The sequence below is a fragment of the Gadus morhua genome, chromosome 11, assembly GCF_902167405.1.
Source record: "Gadus morhua chromosome 11, gadMor3.0, whole genome shotgun sequence".
Classification (NCBI taxonomy): domain Eukaryota; kingdom Metazoa; phylum Chordata; class Actinopteri; order Gadiformes; family Gadidae; genus Gadus; species Gadus morhua.
The window spans coordinates 8,827,326-8,844,825 of NC_044058.1; the positions used below are offsets into that span (position 1 = coordinate 8,827,326).

At 44.2% G+C, this 17,500-nt stretch overlaps 1 protein-coding gene across 4 annotated transcripts in view; it reads right to left on the reverse strand.

The window, feature by feature from the left end:
* Positions 1 to 17,500, reverse strand: part of cadm4 (cell adhesion molecule 4) — a gene marked incomplete at its 5' end in the record, with an annotated part of 42,061 nt that overhangs the window by 24,091 nt on the left and 470 nt on the right. For all 4 annotated transcript variants that reach the window (XM_030369675.1, XM_030369676.1, XM_030369673.1 and 1 more), the window contains 2 exon segments: positions 1,574 to 1,735; positions 7,689 to 7,976. In XM_030369675.1, the coding sequence (XP_030225535.1) occupies positions 1,574 to 1,735; positions 7,689 to 7,976 (450 nt within the window).

A 17,500-nucleotide genomic window follows, 5' to 3' on the forward strand; every position in this document is an offset into this window, starting at 1 on the left:
ACTAGCAACTGTTCAGATAACAAATCCTCCATAAATTCAGATTTCATAAAGGTGAAGATGATATGGGGATATTCTTATCTTTTGAAGCTCATGTGTCTCTGTTGAAGAATTGTCTGTTAGATTTGTATAACTTTTTTTAAGGGTTTCAAATTATCGTAAGATGCACACTTCCTTTCTGGACTATCAAAGAGATTACCTTTAAATGTGTGATGATTGCTGAATTAAGATTTTCTGTTGTGCTCTTTGCTCTTTTTTTTTTACACTTACATTTCTTTTTTATTACACTTAATATTAAGTTTGTCTCCTAAATATGTCACCCGAAATTGGCCACAAAAATACAATCTGGAGCAGACATATGGCTTCGGAGGTCATCTGAATCACACTTCTGGGTCAACTGTGCCGCAGAAGATGAATTAAAGCAGGAGAGTAACATTTGGATCATTTACCGATACTAAAGTGACATGGCCGTTACACCATATGGTTAGCCAGATCCCAACGATGCCCGGGAGGCTGGTGTTGGCAGCAGGGTCGGCACATCAATAGATTAGCGGGTATACCTTTTTAATAATAGGGACTCTCGCTGCCCAACTGAATGGAAATGGACTCCATTGAGAGTCTGCTCTGTGTTTAAAAGGCATTCATTCCAAAATGAGATATTTGCCATCTGAAAAATGAGACGTTGACCCTGACAAAATTATTGCCACTATGAAAGATAAACTCACAATTTAATGGTATTCAAATTTTTATCTTGAGAAAAAGTGATGCCGAAAGAATAATTTGTACCTGTAGAGAATGTATATCGGGGGCGGCAGAAAAGAAACGTAAAAAATATCACAATATTAACTTATGTCACGTGATTCTGGACAGAACGTTTTTCAAACTGTGAACCATCCCTCCATGTTTGGTGGATGACTGGATGGTGGACATTGGATGAATGGCTGAATGGTTGGACAGGGTTGTGGAGGTTGGATGGTGTGAATAGGGTGGTGGAGGTTGGATGGGGTGGACAGGGTGGCGGAGGTTGGATGGTGTGAATAGGGTGGTGGAGGTTGGATGGTGTGAATAGGGTGGTGGAGGTTGGATGGTGTGAATAGGGTGGCGGAGGTTGGATGGTGTGAATAGGGTGGTGGAGGTTGGATGGGGTGGACAGGGTGGTGGAGGTTGGATGGGGTGGACAGGGTGGTGGAGGTTGGATGGTGTGAACAGGGTGGTGGAGGTTGGATGGTGTGAACAGGGTGGAGGGGAGGATGGTTGAAGGGATGAAATGGTGCGATGGTGGATCGCTGGATGTGTGGATGGATGGATGAATGGGCGGAGGGGTTGGGCTGGTGGATGTGTGAATGGATGGATGGAATGACGGGGTAAATGGTTGGATGAATGGACGGGATGGGTATGTGAGTTGTGAGCATGAGAGAGAGAGAGAGAGAGAGAGAGAGAGAGAGAGAGAGAGAGAGAGAGAGAGAGAGAGAGAGGGAGAGGGAGAGAGAGAGAGAGAGAGAGAGAGAGAGAGAGAGAGGGAGAGGGAGAGAGAGAGAGAGAGAGAGAGGGACGGGAGAGGGCGAGCGGGACCCACAGTAGACGTTGAGGCGGTAGTGGCGGGTCCTCTTCACGCCCCCGAGGGCTGGGTGGGAGGCCTCACAGCTGAGGGCCGCCCCGTTGTCCTTCCTCTCCACGGGGATCCGGATCGTACTGGAAACGCTGAAGGTCTTGAAGTCCTCCTGCTGGGACACCACGCCTACAGAGACAGAGAGAGGGAGGGGGGGGGGGGGGGGGGAGAGAGAGGGGGGGGGGGGGAGATAGAGGGGGGGGAAGAGAGTGAGGGAGAGCAAGAGAGAGAGAGAGAGAGTGAGGGAGAGCAAGAGAGAGGGAGATAGAGAGAGAGAGAGAGAGAGAGAGAGAGAGAGAGAGAGAGAGAGAGAGAGAGGAGAGAGAGAGAGAGAGAGAGGGGGGGGGGGGATAGAGGGGGGGGAGAGAGTGAGGGAGAGCAAGAGAGAGAGAGAGAGAGAGAGTGAGGGAGAGCAAGAGAGAGGGAGAGAGAGAGAGAGAGAGAGAGAGAGACGAGAGAGAGAGAGAGAGAGAGAGAGAGAGAGAGAGAGACAGAGATCATATTCTTTAGATTATTTCCGAAGTTAGGTTTTTCACACACAATTGTTTGTACCTGTGAGGTGAAAGAAAGTCAGCCATTCATATAATTCAACAAAACAAAACGTATTAAGAGTACCATTCAGAGCAAAGAAAAAAATGATAATTGTAGATAGATATATCACAGGAGGAGAGATAAGAAATCGCCCAGTGCGGGAAGGAGAAGAACATTTTAGTGAGATAATATTGGAGGGAGGAATGGACTTGAATGCAATGGATAGAGGGGGAGGCAGAGGATTGGCTTTAAGTTGTAGGGAGAGATGGGTAGCTCCATCAATAGGTGGACAGGTAAGGAGGTTGGTCGGAAAGTAGGTAGACCTGAAGGTAGGGAAGTGGGCAGACTGGTAAGTAAGAAGGAAGGTAGTAAGGAATGTAAAGGTGGTAGTAAGATCAGGTAGGAAGCTAGGTAGGTAGATGGATAGGTAGTAAGGTTAGTTGGGAAGGCGATAGGTAGATGGATAGGTAGTTAGATGGGGTGGGGAGTCGGTAAGTATATGGATAGGTAGTTAGATTGGTTAGGAAGGCAGTAGGTAGACAGATAGGTAGTTAGATCAGGCGGGGAGTAGATAGGTAGATGGATAGATAGTTAGATCGGGTAGGAAGGCAGTAGGTAGATGGATAGGTAGTTAGACCGGTGGCCTGGCGAGTTGGTAAGTAGATGGATAGGTAGTTAGATTGGTGGCTTGGGGAGTCGGTAGGTAGATGGATAGGGTTCCGTCAATAGTGTGGGCAGAAGGGAGAAAAGTGGAGTACAGGAGATAAAAAGCCCAAGAGACATCAGCAACCATTACTGGCCAATTTCCTCCTTTTCATCCTGCATACAATGCTGCTGAGGAGTCCATTGTGTGGGGCATTGTGGGCGTGTTGGGGGGCTATGGGGTTGGGATGGGGGGGGGGGGGTGACCAAAAAAACAGAGAGATAGGGATAAAAAAGTTAACTCCTGATGAATTGAGCTTTCAGTGCGACTCTGCGTACCAGGATGAACGGAGGGAGATGGAGACGAGAGAGGGGAGATGAAGAGAGGAGCGAGAGACGGCAATTTACATCAATATTTCACAGCAATTATAGGCAGCAGAATTATTTGTTTGTGCTCTATGAATCAGGCGCTTGTGTGTGTGTGCGTGTGTGTGTGTGTGTGTGTGTGTGTGTGTGTGTGTGTGTGTGTGTGTGTGTGTGTGTGTGTGTGTGTGTGTGTGTGTGTGTGTGTCTGTGCGGATGCGTGTGTGTATGTATGTGTGTGTGCACGACTGTTTGTGTGAGTGTAGGTTAGTGTGAGTGTGTGTGTGTGTGTGTGTGCGTGTGTGCAAATGAGTGTGTGTGGGTTTCCGAAAGTTTTGGGCAATATGTGTGTGTGTGTGTTTGTGTGTGTGTGTGTGTGTGCGTGAATGCATACGTGTATGTGTGTATATGACGGTTTGTGTGCGTGGGGGTTTGTTTGTGTGTGTCTGTGTGCAAATGTGTGTGTGTTTGTGAACTTTTTTGGCAATGTGTGTGTGTGTGCGTGTGAGTGTGCATACATGTGTGACGTGTGAGTGAGTGTGTGTAGTGTGTGTGTGTGTGTGTGTGTGTGTGTGTGTGTGTGTGTGTGTGTGTGTGTGTGTATGCGTGTGTGGGGGGCTTTTTCGGTTCACAAAATGCAGATGAAGAGAGAACAAGAAACAGAGAGAGAGAGAGAGAGAGAGAGAGAGAGAGAGAGGGTGAGACAGAGAGATAGAGGGAAAGAAGGAGAGAAAGAAGCGATCTGGAAGGGGGCGAGATAAAAGCGTGAATATGCATAACTGAATTGAGATTTTAACTGAGCCAGACAGAGTAGAGAGAGAGAGAGAGAGAGAGAGAGGGGAGAGAGAGAGAGAGAGAGAGACAGAGAGGATGCTGTCAAAGGGACAGAGAAGAAAGGCGACTAGGAAAAGGGACAACACAGAGACAGACGGCAACAACAGCCGTGATTGATGGAAACGTGTGGTGAGATGGAGGACAAGAAAGGAGCTGATGATGAGGAGAACTGAGGAAGAGGCACAGAAGAGTAGGCCAGAGGGATGCGCAGGGAGTAGACGATGAAAAGGGATAGGACGGCACGAAGGGACAAAAGAAAGAGAGGAGATGGAACGAAGGAGAAAGGAAGAAGAAAGAAAGAAGAATCTGAGAAAGAAAGAAATAAAGAAAACAAGATAAAAAATTATAGAGTAAGAGATAAGAAAGAAAGAAAGAAAGAAAGAAAGAAAGAAAGAAAGAAAGAAAGAAAGAAAGAAAGAAAGAAAGAAAGAAAAGGAAAAATGACAAAAAAAAGGGGAGATAAAGTTACAATGGCAGAAGTTAAGGGATGATGGTATGAAGAAAGAAAGAATGTTAAGGAGGGAGAAGGCAGGAATTAGCAGTTGTTCTGGCAGGTGGATAATGCAACACTCACTTATAATATCCCGCTGAGTTTTCAATTATTACCAGTGAGCAAATGGAAGCAAGTCCAATTGTAGCATGTGCTAATGGTGTGTGTGTTTGTGATAACGTGCATGTGTGTGTAAGCAGGAGGAGCAGAGCAGAGGAGAAGCGGTGCAGTGGAGGAGAGGAGCAATAGCGTCTTAATTACAGGGTGCTCCCCTATCACTGGGATCTGCCTGTAACCTTAAGTGTCATGGTGGGCTCCACTCAGGGGAAGGGGGAGGATGGGAGAGGTGAGGAGAGGATTGGAGAGGAGAGGATGAAAGTCAAGAGGAGTGGAGAGGAGAGGAGAGGAGAGGAGAGGATGGGAGAGGAGAGGAGAGGATGGGAGAGGAGAGGAGAGGAATGGTGGAGGACAGGAGAGGATTGGAGAGGAAAGGATGGGAGAGGAGAGGATGGGACAGAAGAGGAGAGGATGGGAGAGGAGAGGAGTGAGGGGAGAGGAGGCAAGGAAAGAGGAGAGGAGATGAGGCAAGAGAAGAGAGAAGGATACGATAGAAGTGGAAAAAAGAAGACTGCAGAGAGTGCAAGAGGAGAAAAGAGGGATATTAGTAAAGGAAGGAATTAAAATAACGGGGGCAAGAGAAAAGGGAAGCAAAAAAGAAGAGAGATGAGTGGCTTTATAAGTGACCATGTGTCTAATTGTCTGACTCGTGGCCTGTCTGTCAAGCCCTTTACAAGCATCACCCACATCAACCCAAGGGGGATGTGTCGCTGCCAACAATGGAGAACATGAAAGAAGATGAAGAAGGCAGAGGGGGTGCCAGGAGGCTAGAACAGAGCAGGAGAGAAGAGGGAGATGAGATCTGAGGCTAGGGTCTATTCTGACAGAGGAATGGAAGAGACAGGATTAAAGAACCTAAAAACTGATTGTCAGGCAAAAATAGAGTAGATACGAAGGTTGGCATGAAGATTAAAAAGGGCAATTTGACAAAAACACCCCCTTAATCTTTCACCCTCCAAGGGTGAAATGTGACAGTGTGTTTAAGTGAACTTTATTTGTATCAGTCTGACAGTACAATAAGTATGAATCAAACAATGCCACACATGGTGGGATTAGAACACTTAAATACCAGTCCACCTGAAGAGATGGATCGGTACTTATTGGATTTATTCATTTTTTTTTAAATTTGCCCCCAAATTTGCGTACCGCAATTAACTTAATTTATTAAGACGGTTAAAAAGGGAAAATTAAATTACTTCTGCAACTAATATAAAATAATTCTACCTCTTTTAATGAAAAGTATATTTTGACGCAGTCCCACTCTTATCTAGAGTTGTCAAATGTGCCTTTTTCTCTCCTAAGATTACCAAGTCATTGTTTACTGTGCTGACGTGACTACATCACTATCTAGCCCAAGGACAGCTTTCAACTTCAGTTATAAAATTTGTCCATGAGCTCACATTTGGAAGCCTAAAGTTTTTTCTGCTTATTCCGATGTCAGCAAAATAACATACTTCCTCTTCAAATAAGCTTCCATCCTTTTTGATGGCAAATTTCAAATCGGCAACTATCTGGAAATCTTGTTTTCTTTCCAATTCAACATCCATGGCTCATTTGATCAATAAAGTTCCCAGGAACATTGCACTAAAAGCATAGAACATGAGTTGCAGTGGAGGAGTTTCCCCATGGAGGAGGAGCAACTACTTAGAGATGAGAACCCAGAGAGGGATTGACTCGAATCAATGAAGTCAACAACCACCGCCGTTTTAACTAGCAGAAAGAGCGCGGGATGCCTCCTGCAGTCAAATGCGCTTCAGGTACAGGGCAAAAAACACCATTTAGATGTTTTATTGAATCAAGGAGCGCTTTAATAGTCAGACGCCAAGGGAAGCTACCGGACAGCCGCAGAGACAGATGGAGGAGGTAGAGAACATGACGCATGGAACAGTTCTATCAGAGAAAAAGATGTTGGGAGATTTCGATTTGGACGGAAATGAACTAAAACTATTTGTGTATGTTTGTGTGAGTGCAAAATAGACCAGAGGTAAAGACAGATTGACATGTATCTGTGCTCGCATTTGAAGTGCAGGATTTTGATGTTCAAGCCAGTGTGAGCATATCTACAGCAAAACCACACGCTTAAATGCTTTCTGCAACGATATGAAGGGATTCCATTCGTACACAGAGTCAAAAGTCTTGTTGGATCATGTGAAACTGGATCGTCATGTTTAAATACTCCTGCTTATCAACCTGAGGAAGGCCTTAAACCCGGAACATTGATATTGTTCTCCCCTCGAATATTTATTAATTAGAACAAATCCATCCTCCTATCCTTCACTCCTTCAGAACACCTGTACCTCCCTCAAGTGTAACTTCCATTCAACTCTTCTCCATTTAACTTGTCCAGGGCAGCTCCACTTCCCATTTCCCTTTGTTTCTTTTTTAATCCAGCGCTCTTTTCCGAGCCGAGACTTTGTCATTTATCACTCCCGCAGTCCCCAGACGCAGTCCCCATAACATTCGTCTATTCCTTCATTCATCAAAGCACCCATCCCTCGCACATTCTGCCTCTGCTCCAGCCTGCTCCATTCTGCCGGTGCTATCCAGCCTCTCCCTCGATCAATCAGCCAATCAAACATTATTAATGGCGCACTTGGCATGCAAAACTGCAATACAAAGCGCTTAACAAGGGAAACAAAACAAACAAGAAGAAATATAATAAGAGCTAGAATCACAGAGATACTTTGGAGTCGTAGAATTCATTACAATAAAAGGATGATGGCTAGACGAAGGGGGCACTATTTAACAATCAGGTGTGATGTTGATTAGTGACACATTATTACCAAACATGTGAGTATCCACCCACATATGATGGATGGATCAACCTGCCAGCCGACCCAGTAGACTGTACCATTCTCGGCTAAAAACCGGGTATATAAGGGAACATAATGGCTGTCAATATATAATAAATTCATAAAAACCATAAATGGGCTTATCAACGTCCCACCTAGTGAAAAAAGTGCATTTTAAAGATGTATAAGTACACTGATCTGAGGTGAGACTCAGGGATGGTGAAACAATGATCCGAGACGGTTGGAAAATGGATCTGAAACATTGACAAACCCCCCAGACTCATCCCACCCCGCGGACCACACCCCTACACACCTGGCAACTCGCGGCCACCGCGGACCCAGCGCAGGGTTGCGGCGGGCTTGCTGCGCGGCGACACGCAGCTGAGCTCGGCCTCACCGCCCTCCACCGCCTTCTGCTTCACCTCCACGGTGGGCGTCTCGGGCGGCACGGACACGGACAGCGTGGCCACCTGGTGGTGTGTGTCGTCCGTGTACAGCTGGCAGAAGTAGCCGCCCTCGTCCGACACGCTGACGTTGGTGAGCTCGATGCGCACCAGCCGCGGCGTGAACAGCACCATCTGGAAGCGCTCGTCCTTCAAGGCTGTGGAGCGGCGGGGGAGGGGGGGAGGAGGGGGGAGAGGAGGGGGGGGGGGAGGACATAGAAAGAAAGAATGGAGAGAAATGATGGAGAGGCGGCGAGGAGAGTGAATGGATGATTGTATGATTGTGTGTGATTGATTGACGAGTGTGTGAGTGTGTGTGTGTGTGGTGTGATGTGATAGAGAGAGAGGGAGGGAGAGATAGAGAGAAAGAAAGGGAAATATAAGGAGAGAGAGTGAGTGACAAAGAGAAAGAGAGAGAGAGAAAGAGGGAAAGAGAAAGAGAGAGAGGGGGGCAGACAGGAGCAGAACGAGGGGAAGAGAAGAAGAGCAGATGGATTGATGGTTGATGTGAATGGACAGGAGGACGAGGCGGAGAAGGAGGTGGAGGAGAAAGGTGAGGAGGAGGTGGAGGAGGAGGTGGAGTGGGGAGGAGGATGAGGAGAGGAAGGAGGAGTAGGAGGAGAAGAGAATGCAGGGGAAATTGAGGGAGATAAAACAAAGTTATGCAGTGATTTTTTCATATGTGTCTGTTAACCATGCAGAACAACAGATATTAACTTGATTATTGTACAAGAGCAGTCACTGCATTAAAATACATTTTCACAAAGGTCTGCAATTTGTTATGAGGCTTTTATTCATGGTGATGCTGCCTCTTTATTGCATGCGTTTAATTTATTTCACTGTTCTAATTATGTTTTATTTGTATTGCTCTAATCGTTTGGGGGGTGGTGTTAGTTGTGAAAACCATGGATAAATACACTTTTCTAGACACACACACACACACACACACACACACACACACACACACACACACACACACACACACACACATACACACACACACATACACACACACCAGACAAACATGAAGACGGGAAAGTAACCAACATTTTATCTTCAGTAAGAAATAAGCCACGTCTTTGGACAATCGGAAAATAAGGTAGGACAGTGGTGGAGATGGGGCTGAGGCGAAGCCAAATAAACTACACCACCCTCCACATATACCACAGTTAGCAACAATAATAAGATGTTAGCCACTGGCATCCATAACAGTGTTGTTTTTTTAATGACTTAATCAGCTGGAGTTAAAGTCCTGAGGCAGGTCGCAGGGCGGAACGGGCAGCTCTGTGGAACAATGGCTGGCTGCATAAACACCAACCTCATGCCAGACAGTAGTGAGGGAGCTGATCCGCTTAAAGCTACGCATTAGGCCGGACTAAGGACACAGGAAGTGGATACTTTGAATCGCCCGTTGTTGTTCACGTTGAATTCTTAGTGCATTGATCTGGACCCGTTAAAATAAGAGCATAAAGCACAACCTTTAAACTATTTATACCAATCAGAATCAAGTGTTCAGCATTGTTGTGGCGTAATTATGTTTGAAATATAATATACCTTTGTCTCTTGTACCTAATGAGTTTACAGGTCACACTCTATCATCTATTTTTTACTAAGGTAATGCATATTATACACCGATCAGTATAACCAGCCACAGAAATAAAACAATTATGAGTTAAAATAAAGCAAAGACAAGACTACCGGTAAATAAAAACGAAACAAACAAAATAATTGAAAAAACCAAAGAGGTTATGAACTTCCATACACGTTGAATATAATGTGGTATTATTTATGATGCCTTCCGGCAGCTGAACAAGGAGCTGTTCTCCATGTTAGGGCACCGTGGGAAAGGGAACAATAGGTATTTTTCTTCTAATGTTGGGCGAACGAGCGATTTGCAATTCAAGTCAGAAAAGCAATACATCTGATATGTGTTTTGGCAAAGACATCCTCAGGATAAATACGTAATAGAGCATGAATCAGGATCACTATTCATCAGCTGGGATTCCTACCTCAGCAAACCGTTTAAAATAGACTGCCAATACAAAGCAGGTGATAGAGGTTATCCACACCCCGAAGCCATTGGCAACACGGAGGGGGCAATATCTAGAAAGAAAATACATTTGTAGATAACCTCAACGACAAGGATTTGACCGTGGCGTTATTTTCAATTGTATCAGTCCATGTCTCACACGCATTGAGTTTGTATGTACATGGGTAATAACCTTCCAGATCGAACGACAGCATAATAACATAACACCATTTTGTGTAGAGTTTCTAGTCAAGAGCAGGATCGCTCCGAGAACCTCCTCAACGCAAGAGAAGGCTTTGGAAACAACCAGGTAGCCTGACCCAAAAATATATGTTGCAAGATGTCAAACTTTGTTTCCAACTAATTGCTACAATAACACATACGGGCTGTCAGTTATTACGTTTTAGCTGAAGAATTACCACAGCTCCACCACAAAATATTCCTGAAGGGCTGGCAGAAAATTGGATTTGCAAGAAATGGGGTCATTAGGAGGGGAGATTGGAAGGTATAATGTCCCTTAAATGGGACCAAATATTAAGTCTGGTTCTCCAATAATGTGTTGGAGTACTTTGGTGCAGGAGTTGGACAACATTATGCGCCAGGTGAAGGAGGGCATTCATGATTGTGGATTTATGCCTAACCAGGCAAGCCCAGACCAGAATTGGTATTTAACAGATTCTAAACGCTGTGAACAACGGCAAATGGAAGGGCCGGGTGAGGCCAGTTTGAGTTAGAAGATGGTTTTTATGGAAATTGGATATGCATATAAGAATGCAGTGAAAAGGGTATACACATATTGCTCACATCTTACTGATTAGTTGGTGGGCATGATAAGGTTAATTCCATTTAGAAAAATGTACATCTCTGCTCAGCTCTAGAGTTTGTGGCTCAATGGATTACAGAACATAGAGAGATGAAAACCAGTTTTCTCCATAGCAAGCGGCACCCAGTTCAAACGCCTGTTGTGTGTAAACAAACAAGCCTCAAATCCACATTTTAAATGGTATCCCCACGCAAACTATCTAGAGGAAAACATTTCAGCATTTAAGAAAATGTGCATATTTGGCAGCAGGCTATTTAATTAGCTGTATCAAATAATAAATTACTACTCTTACTTTTAAGTTATTCAGCAGATACATTATCGAAAGGAACTTTCAGTGGATTCAGAATGTCAATAAGGAGCCAATAGGCCTTGGGCATCTTGCTCAAGCGGTACTACAGCAGTTGAACACCCTTCCATTGTAATACTCATTGCATGGAGAAGTACATTTTATAGTCCTTTCTGAGTTTAATGGAATATACTCCTTGCCTATTGATTAAATGAAAACACCTCTAGATCAATCCTAGCTTTTGAGAGAGATGCTCTGTTTTGTGTGTGATTTTTTCTTTTCTTCCCCGTTCAATCTTTTCTTTTATTCTTACTTTGTTTTCTTTCTATTGATTTGGTTGTGTTTGTATAAGTGTTATGATCACTTCTATTTACTCTGGCTCTTTCTGGGTATTGTTTTCTCACCCCGTTCAGTTATGGCCATATATAGCTGTCAACATCAACTAGGACCTGCTATTACATACGTACAGCACTGAGACGCATAAAAAAAAAACATAAATTCAGATCAGAACGGGCAGAGTACGGGCGGGGATCGAAAAAGCAGGAGAAAAGTGGAAAGAATGATCAATGAGAGTGTCCGCTTCTATAGCCCTGCCTTGAGGGGGAAAATACACAGATGAGTAGCTCCAATCACCGGGCCCAGAACGGACAAAAGGAAAGCGTGGAGAAGGGGGGGGGGGGGGGGAGAGCCAAACCGAGAGAAAAAGTGACAAAGTGAGCGTGCAACAATTTCCCCTTTGTGGCGGGAGCAAGAGGTGGCATCGACGGAGGACATTTCTCATGAGCTGTAAATCCAGTGATGGTCGGCGAGTGGTGGCGACGGTTCAATGGCCGCATGGATTCTCATCGCGGTCCTTAGAAAACGTAGTTTGCATTGACTTGACTGTAAGAAAAAACACATTGCCTCTCCTCGCCCTGTCCCTCTGCTCTCCCCTGCTTACTCTCGCTCTCCGCTCCTTTCTGTCTCTCCTTGTCCTTTGTGTTGGCCTAAGCTCATGGGACGGAATACCAATAGCGCTCTGATGCGACAGCCCGCCGTCTCGGAGCATAACTCATCGCAAGGCAGACGCTAGACGACGGCTGCGTGCGTGTGTGTGCGCCTGTCTGTGCGCATCTCTGTTCTTTGCAGGTGCATGCGTGTGTGACTGAGTGTGTATGATGGAATGTCTCTGTGGATTTGTGCAAACAGGGGAGTAAAAGGCATAAGGGAAGAGCGGCGGGAAATAGTACATTTAGCTGGATAAAACGATATTTTGGGGAAGAGAAGTACATTTTAACTCCTGGAAGGAGAAATATGCAGGGTAATGGAGTCAAGCTCTCACTTCCCGGGAACACCGTCAAACTAATCTCTGTCCCTCTGCACTGAATGACACACAGAACTGTGTTAAGGAACAATTCCCCACGGATAGGTAAATCTCCTTTTTTTCTCTCGCTGCTAAATGGCAACTAAATGTCAGACTTTTGTTGAAGTCCTAGTTCACCTCCATTGTGCCATCTCATTTACATGCAGAGGGCAGGCAAAGTCGAGGCGACGCAATGAGCGGGAGCGAGAGAGAGAGAGAGAGAGAGAGAGAGAGAGAGAGAGAGATATGAACCCTCTGGGTGCATGGGTTCATTCAGACCATTACGCCAGTATATCACGGCTAACTGTCCCCAGAATCCTATAAAACATGGCTCTTACTGGTCACTCTGTTCTACTATTGGAACAAAACTACAACCCCCACGATGCCACACTATTAACTTAACAGGCGCCATGTTTGGGCAGTTAGCTTGCAAGGAAGGGCTTCTGTATTAGGGTTTGCCAAGCCACCAAAGGAACCAACAGCGTGTAAGCGGGATGTCTGAGAGGCAGATGGACAATGGTTGCATTGGGGGTGAGGCAGAAGGAAGATCAAACACAGATAAAGAGAGAAGGGGAAAAAAGAGAACTGTCATTTACGCTCCAACAATTTAGCCTGGGTGTAATCCTTGGTAGGGGGGGCGTGGGTGGGGGGAGGGGTGCGGGGTAACACCCAAGCTAAATTGTCTGCATTAACCCAACCCTCACTCAAGGTGACAACTTTGTACTTTTATGCAAACAAAGCACTGGCCTCCCTAATCTCCCTCTCTGTCATCTCTCTCTGTCTCTCTCTTGTACTCTCCAACTCTATCACTCCTCTGCTCTCGTGTCCCTCGGTCGCCCTCCTCTCCTCCCGCTCTGCCTCACTTTGATGAGGGGCTCATGGGGGTCCCTGGTGTATGCCATGTCTGTGTCCGCCCAGTGAGTAGAGAGATGGGGGGGGCTGTTAAGGAGCTGCCTGCCGCCATCCCTGTTTAAATACTTAATGGTGCGTAGTCCTAATGTGACAGCCTCGGTGGGCGGGACGGGAGGGGACAGTCCCTAAAGGAGAGGACTTCACCTTGCCAATTATTGGTTTCTTCGTGAGTGAGGTGCACAATGTCGGCAGGTGGAGTGATATGCGGCAGCGGGAACCGTTTTTCGACTGGGTACAAATGGGCAATTAATGGCACGTTCAGACTACACGATTTCAGCCCGATTTTGCCCCGATTCTTTCGTCGCAGACAAATTTGCGAATCGTACACGATTTTGACGGGTCGGCGACGAGACGAGGTCTTGTAATGTGACATGCTTGAGATCTGCGATGCTTTCGTCTGCGACGTTCGAAAACCCCACGACGAAAAGTTTGGCATGTCAGAATTTTTTGGGGAATCGCATGACGTATCCATTGTTGACATGAGGGAACCACGCCCCCAGTTGCGTGAGGGAAGCCCGCGAACAGCTGGAGCTCACGCGCAGTGTTAACCAACTGACTTCACTGCACTACGCTGAGTAGGAGTAACTACTGCAAAAATGAATGCGATCAATAACAAGAAGAAGGCTAATAAAGAAAACGATAGAAAATGGAGCAATATAATGGAGACAACTTTGGTGGAAATGTGGCAGCAACGTCCCTGCATTTTCAACCCAAGAACGAGTCCACAATCTTTTCTTCTTTTTCTTCCATTCTGTCTCTGTGCAGAGGACCGCCAGCATAATGCCTAGTGCTAGGTACTCGGGATCCATTGTTGACGCTTTGTTGCTAGGCTACGTTGTTGCTGCGTCTACTTTGTATAGTTCATGTCACGCGCAACGCAACTACTGTGAGGAATTGCCGCATTGAGCAGATATAAAAACTACTGGAACCTTTATGACAAAAATGTAAAAAGCATTTATGTTAGTTCTAAATATTAGATTTCAAAATATTTTGCAAACGTGAATGATACAAAGTAGAGAGCATCGCACCCTTGAATCTTGTAGTGTGGCCAGTCTTACGACGAGACAAGGCCCGATTTCCTGGCTCTGAGATCGTATAATGTGACATGTTAAATCGTGGAGGAATGTCTGAGAATCGTGTAGTCTGAACCGGCCATTAAAGGCAGGGTTGACCAAGGTCAAACCAGGTGACCTGTGCAGAGTGGGCCGTTTAAAAGCAGGATTAACCAAGGTCAAACAAGGTTCATTGTTGAATACGGTGCTTGTGTCTGAGGAATTTGCCTCGTCAACTTCCAAATAGTGTTACTATCATAAATATTTATTTTGCTTTTCCAGTTCTGCTCTTTCCACTTCTGATCTTCATCTTGCTGAGTAATTTAATCTCCAAAAGCAAATTTTAATACTGTGATATTTGAACACAGACTTACAGTTTCTATTAATTTATAGTTCCGCTTTAATTTTTTTTTTAAAATAAATAAATAAAATCAGCATAGGGTTGAATATGCAAACTTATCCCACTGCACCAGCAGGATATATAAATGTATATGTATGTCTATAAAAAAAAATACATATAAATATGTATATATATATATATTATCCTTATGTATTTGTTAGCAGCAAGAGAACAAAAGTTCTCAGTTATGACCCAAATTGGTTGTTCAGTTTATTTAGATCAGGTCTGAACATGGTCTGCGAGTCACACCAGTATATATATATACAGTGAGGTCTGCCCTTCACTGTAAAGCACTTATGGTACCTTGAAAAGCGCTATATAAATGTAAGAAATTATATATAGAGTGTATATATATGTATACAAATACTGCTAAACAAGAATCAGCTGAAATCATATCTAATTCATATTCACACGCTACAATTACACAGCCTACACATGACTAGGTAATGGCTTTGATTGATTAGAGGAATATCTTTAATTGCGTTTAAGGCCCAAAAAGCCAACCTAAAAAACGACCAAACCTAAGAGCATAGTGTTCGCTTCAAGCTACTCTGGCACGGTTTTCAAACGGCACAACCTTGAATATGATTTAAGAATAATATCTCAAGCTTTATGGTCAGGGATAAAGTCGGGGCAGAAACTTTTGTCCTTAATTAGCATGGTAAAAAACAGGGTTTTTGTCTACCCCGAGGTCTTTAACAAAGGGATGCAATTTTCCTTCATTATGACATGGGTTACCACGATGACTTGCCTTTAACGCAACGCGAGGCCAGCCTCTAACGAGTAGCCATAATGAGTGGTGATCTCATCAGCAGGGTCAACACTCGACGATGTACCCCGTGCGTTCTGCTGCCCAGCTTCCTCCGAACCCTTTAAGGAAATTATTTAATTATTTAAAGAAAAATTATGTTCTTGTGGAAAAAAGAGAATGTTCACCTTTGAAAGGACGCACATATGAAAGTTTAAAATTGTACTTCATTTGTACTTGTTCTTATCCTTCAGTGTTGGATATGAAATCCTCCTTCTTACCCTAATCCATTCATGGACACGCTCAGCTCTCAAAATAACTGATTAACCGAAAAATCGAAACACTGCGCTGCCACATTCCAAAAACAGCGGGCTTATATTCTGCACCCACTCTGTTTCAATCTGTATCTCACTGTAGTTTTGCTTCCAACTTCTCCATGGTCGACCTCATTGTTGGACAGAGTTCAACCTCATTGGCTGTTTGGTCTCCCCAGCCAATGTACCTGCATGCTAAACCCTGCCCTCAGAATGTTACTGACCACCAATCATAATGATAATAATAATACATTTAATTTAGAGGCACCTTTCAAGACACCCAAGGTCACCTATCATCATACCTTTACTTTGACCTCCGCCTTGTGCTTTCGCCATACAGGGAAAAAATCTAGGGTTGGTTTCATACTGGGGCATTTGTATTGTCCTGAGTTTCCCTCCAAGTATTCACAAATGAATGAATAAATAAACTAAAAATCTTATTTTTTTAAATGTGAGGCAGTGTTTTCATATTTTTGTGGATTTAATATGAAGCCAACCAGCAGCAAAACCCTTTGAACATATGGACTCCTCCATTTGCCTAAAGCCCACTTAATCTCACCCAATTACTGACATTATAATTAATACTAAAGCAGAAGTGCCATGGCTAAGGGAGATTTTTTTTTTCATAAAACCATAGCGAGTAAATTTGACTATTAAATACATTCAAGCTATCAAACACAAGCTATGTCATGTATCTCTGGATATGCATGTTTCTGCTTATATGCACTGCATGTAAAACAGTAAGCCTACTTTATGAGGATCATTATGGAGGGGTGGGGGGGGGCAACTGCCTCCTCCTGAACATCTTACCTGGCAGGGCAGAAAGCACTTTGGGCTCAATGACACCATTGTTTTCAATACGGAGCACCATTATGTTAGGCATCTCCCGTTTCACTCCGCTGTGTTTGAATTGGGCCTTGAATGCTGATGCTCTCACTACGGCCACTTATATCTCTTGCTCAATTTCCCATACGATGTAGGTGTGCTGCTACGCAAGGTGTGACAGTCCAGACATCTTTTTGATATTTTCCTCCATATTGTTTTTGCTCTGAAGATTTATCTAAAAATGAGTTATTTTCCTCCACTTGAACCACACAGCCTCTCCCTCATCATATAGTTATAGCTATATAGTTATGGCAGGACGCAGGACGGTCTAATACTTGGTTCTCATCAATAACGTTCCACGGATGTTCATTATTTTTCATAACTGAAAACCTCTGCCTTTTAACATTTACAAATCGATGCGTTACAAATCATTAACAAATCATTAATCATCATTAACAACATTTCTTTTCTGTGCATCCTTTCCTTAAAAAATTATATTACTTATAATACATAATACTAATATTAGTCATAATTATTTGACCAGCACACTGTTTACATAGTGCCTAACATGATAATGTTAAACAGAACAACATCCACTTGTTACTGGAACCAAGTAGCACAGGAATAATTGAGTTTAGTTGAGTCTGTTTTGTGCCTCATACTAATGCATCATTACATTAAGTAACTTGATGAAATTCCTAAAAGTACTTCAGACATTCAAGGTCCTCAGTTTTTCATTAGTGCCTATTTTTATCCATGTTTTTCTGCACATTGAGATCTTTTTTCTGAAGGACCATTATTATGGTTATTAACACAAGTGGTTTTATGGATATTAACACGCAAACGCACATACTCTCGCCCAACAAACACACACATAACCAACCACTCACACACACACACACACACACACACACCACGTGCTGCCGCACCCACACTCAAGGAGTCATCCAG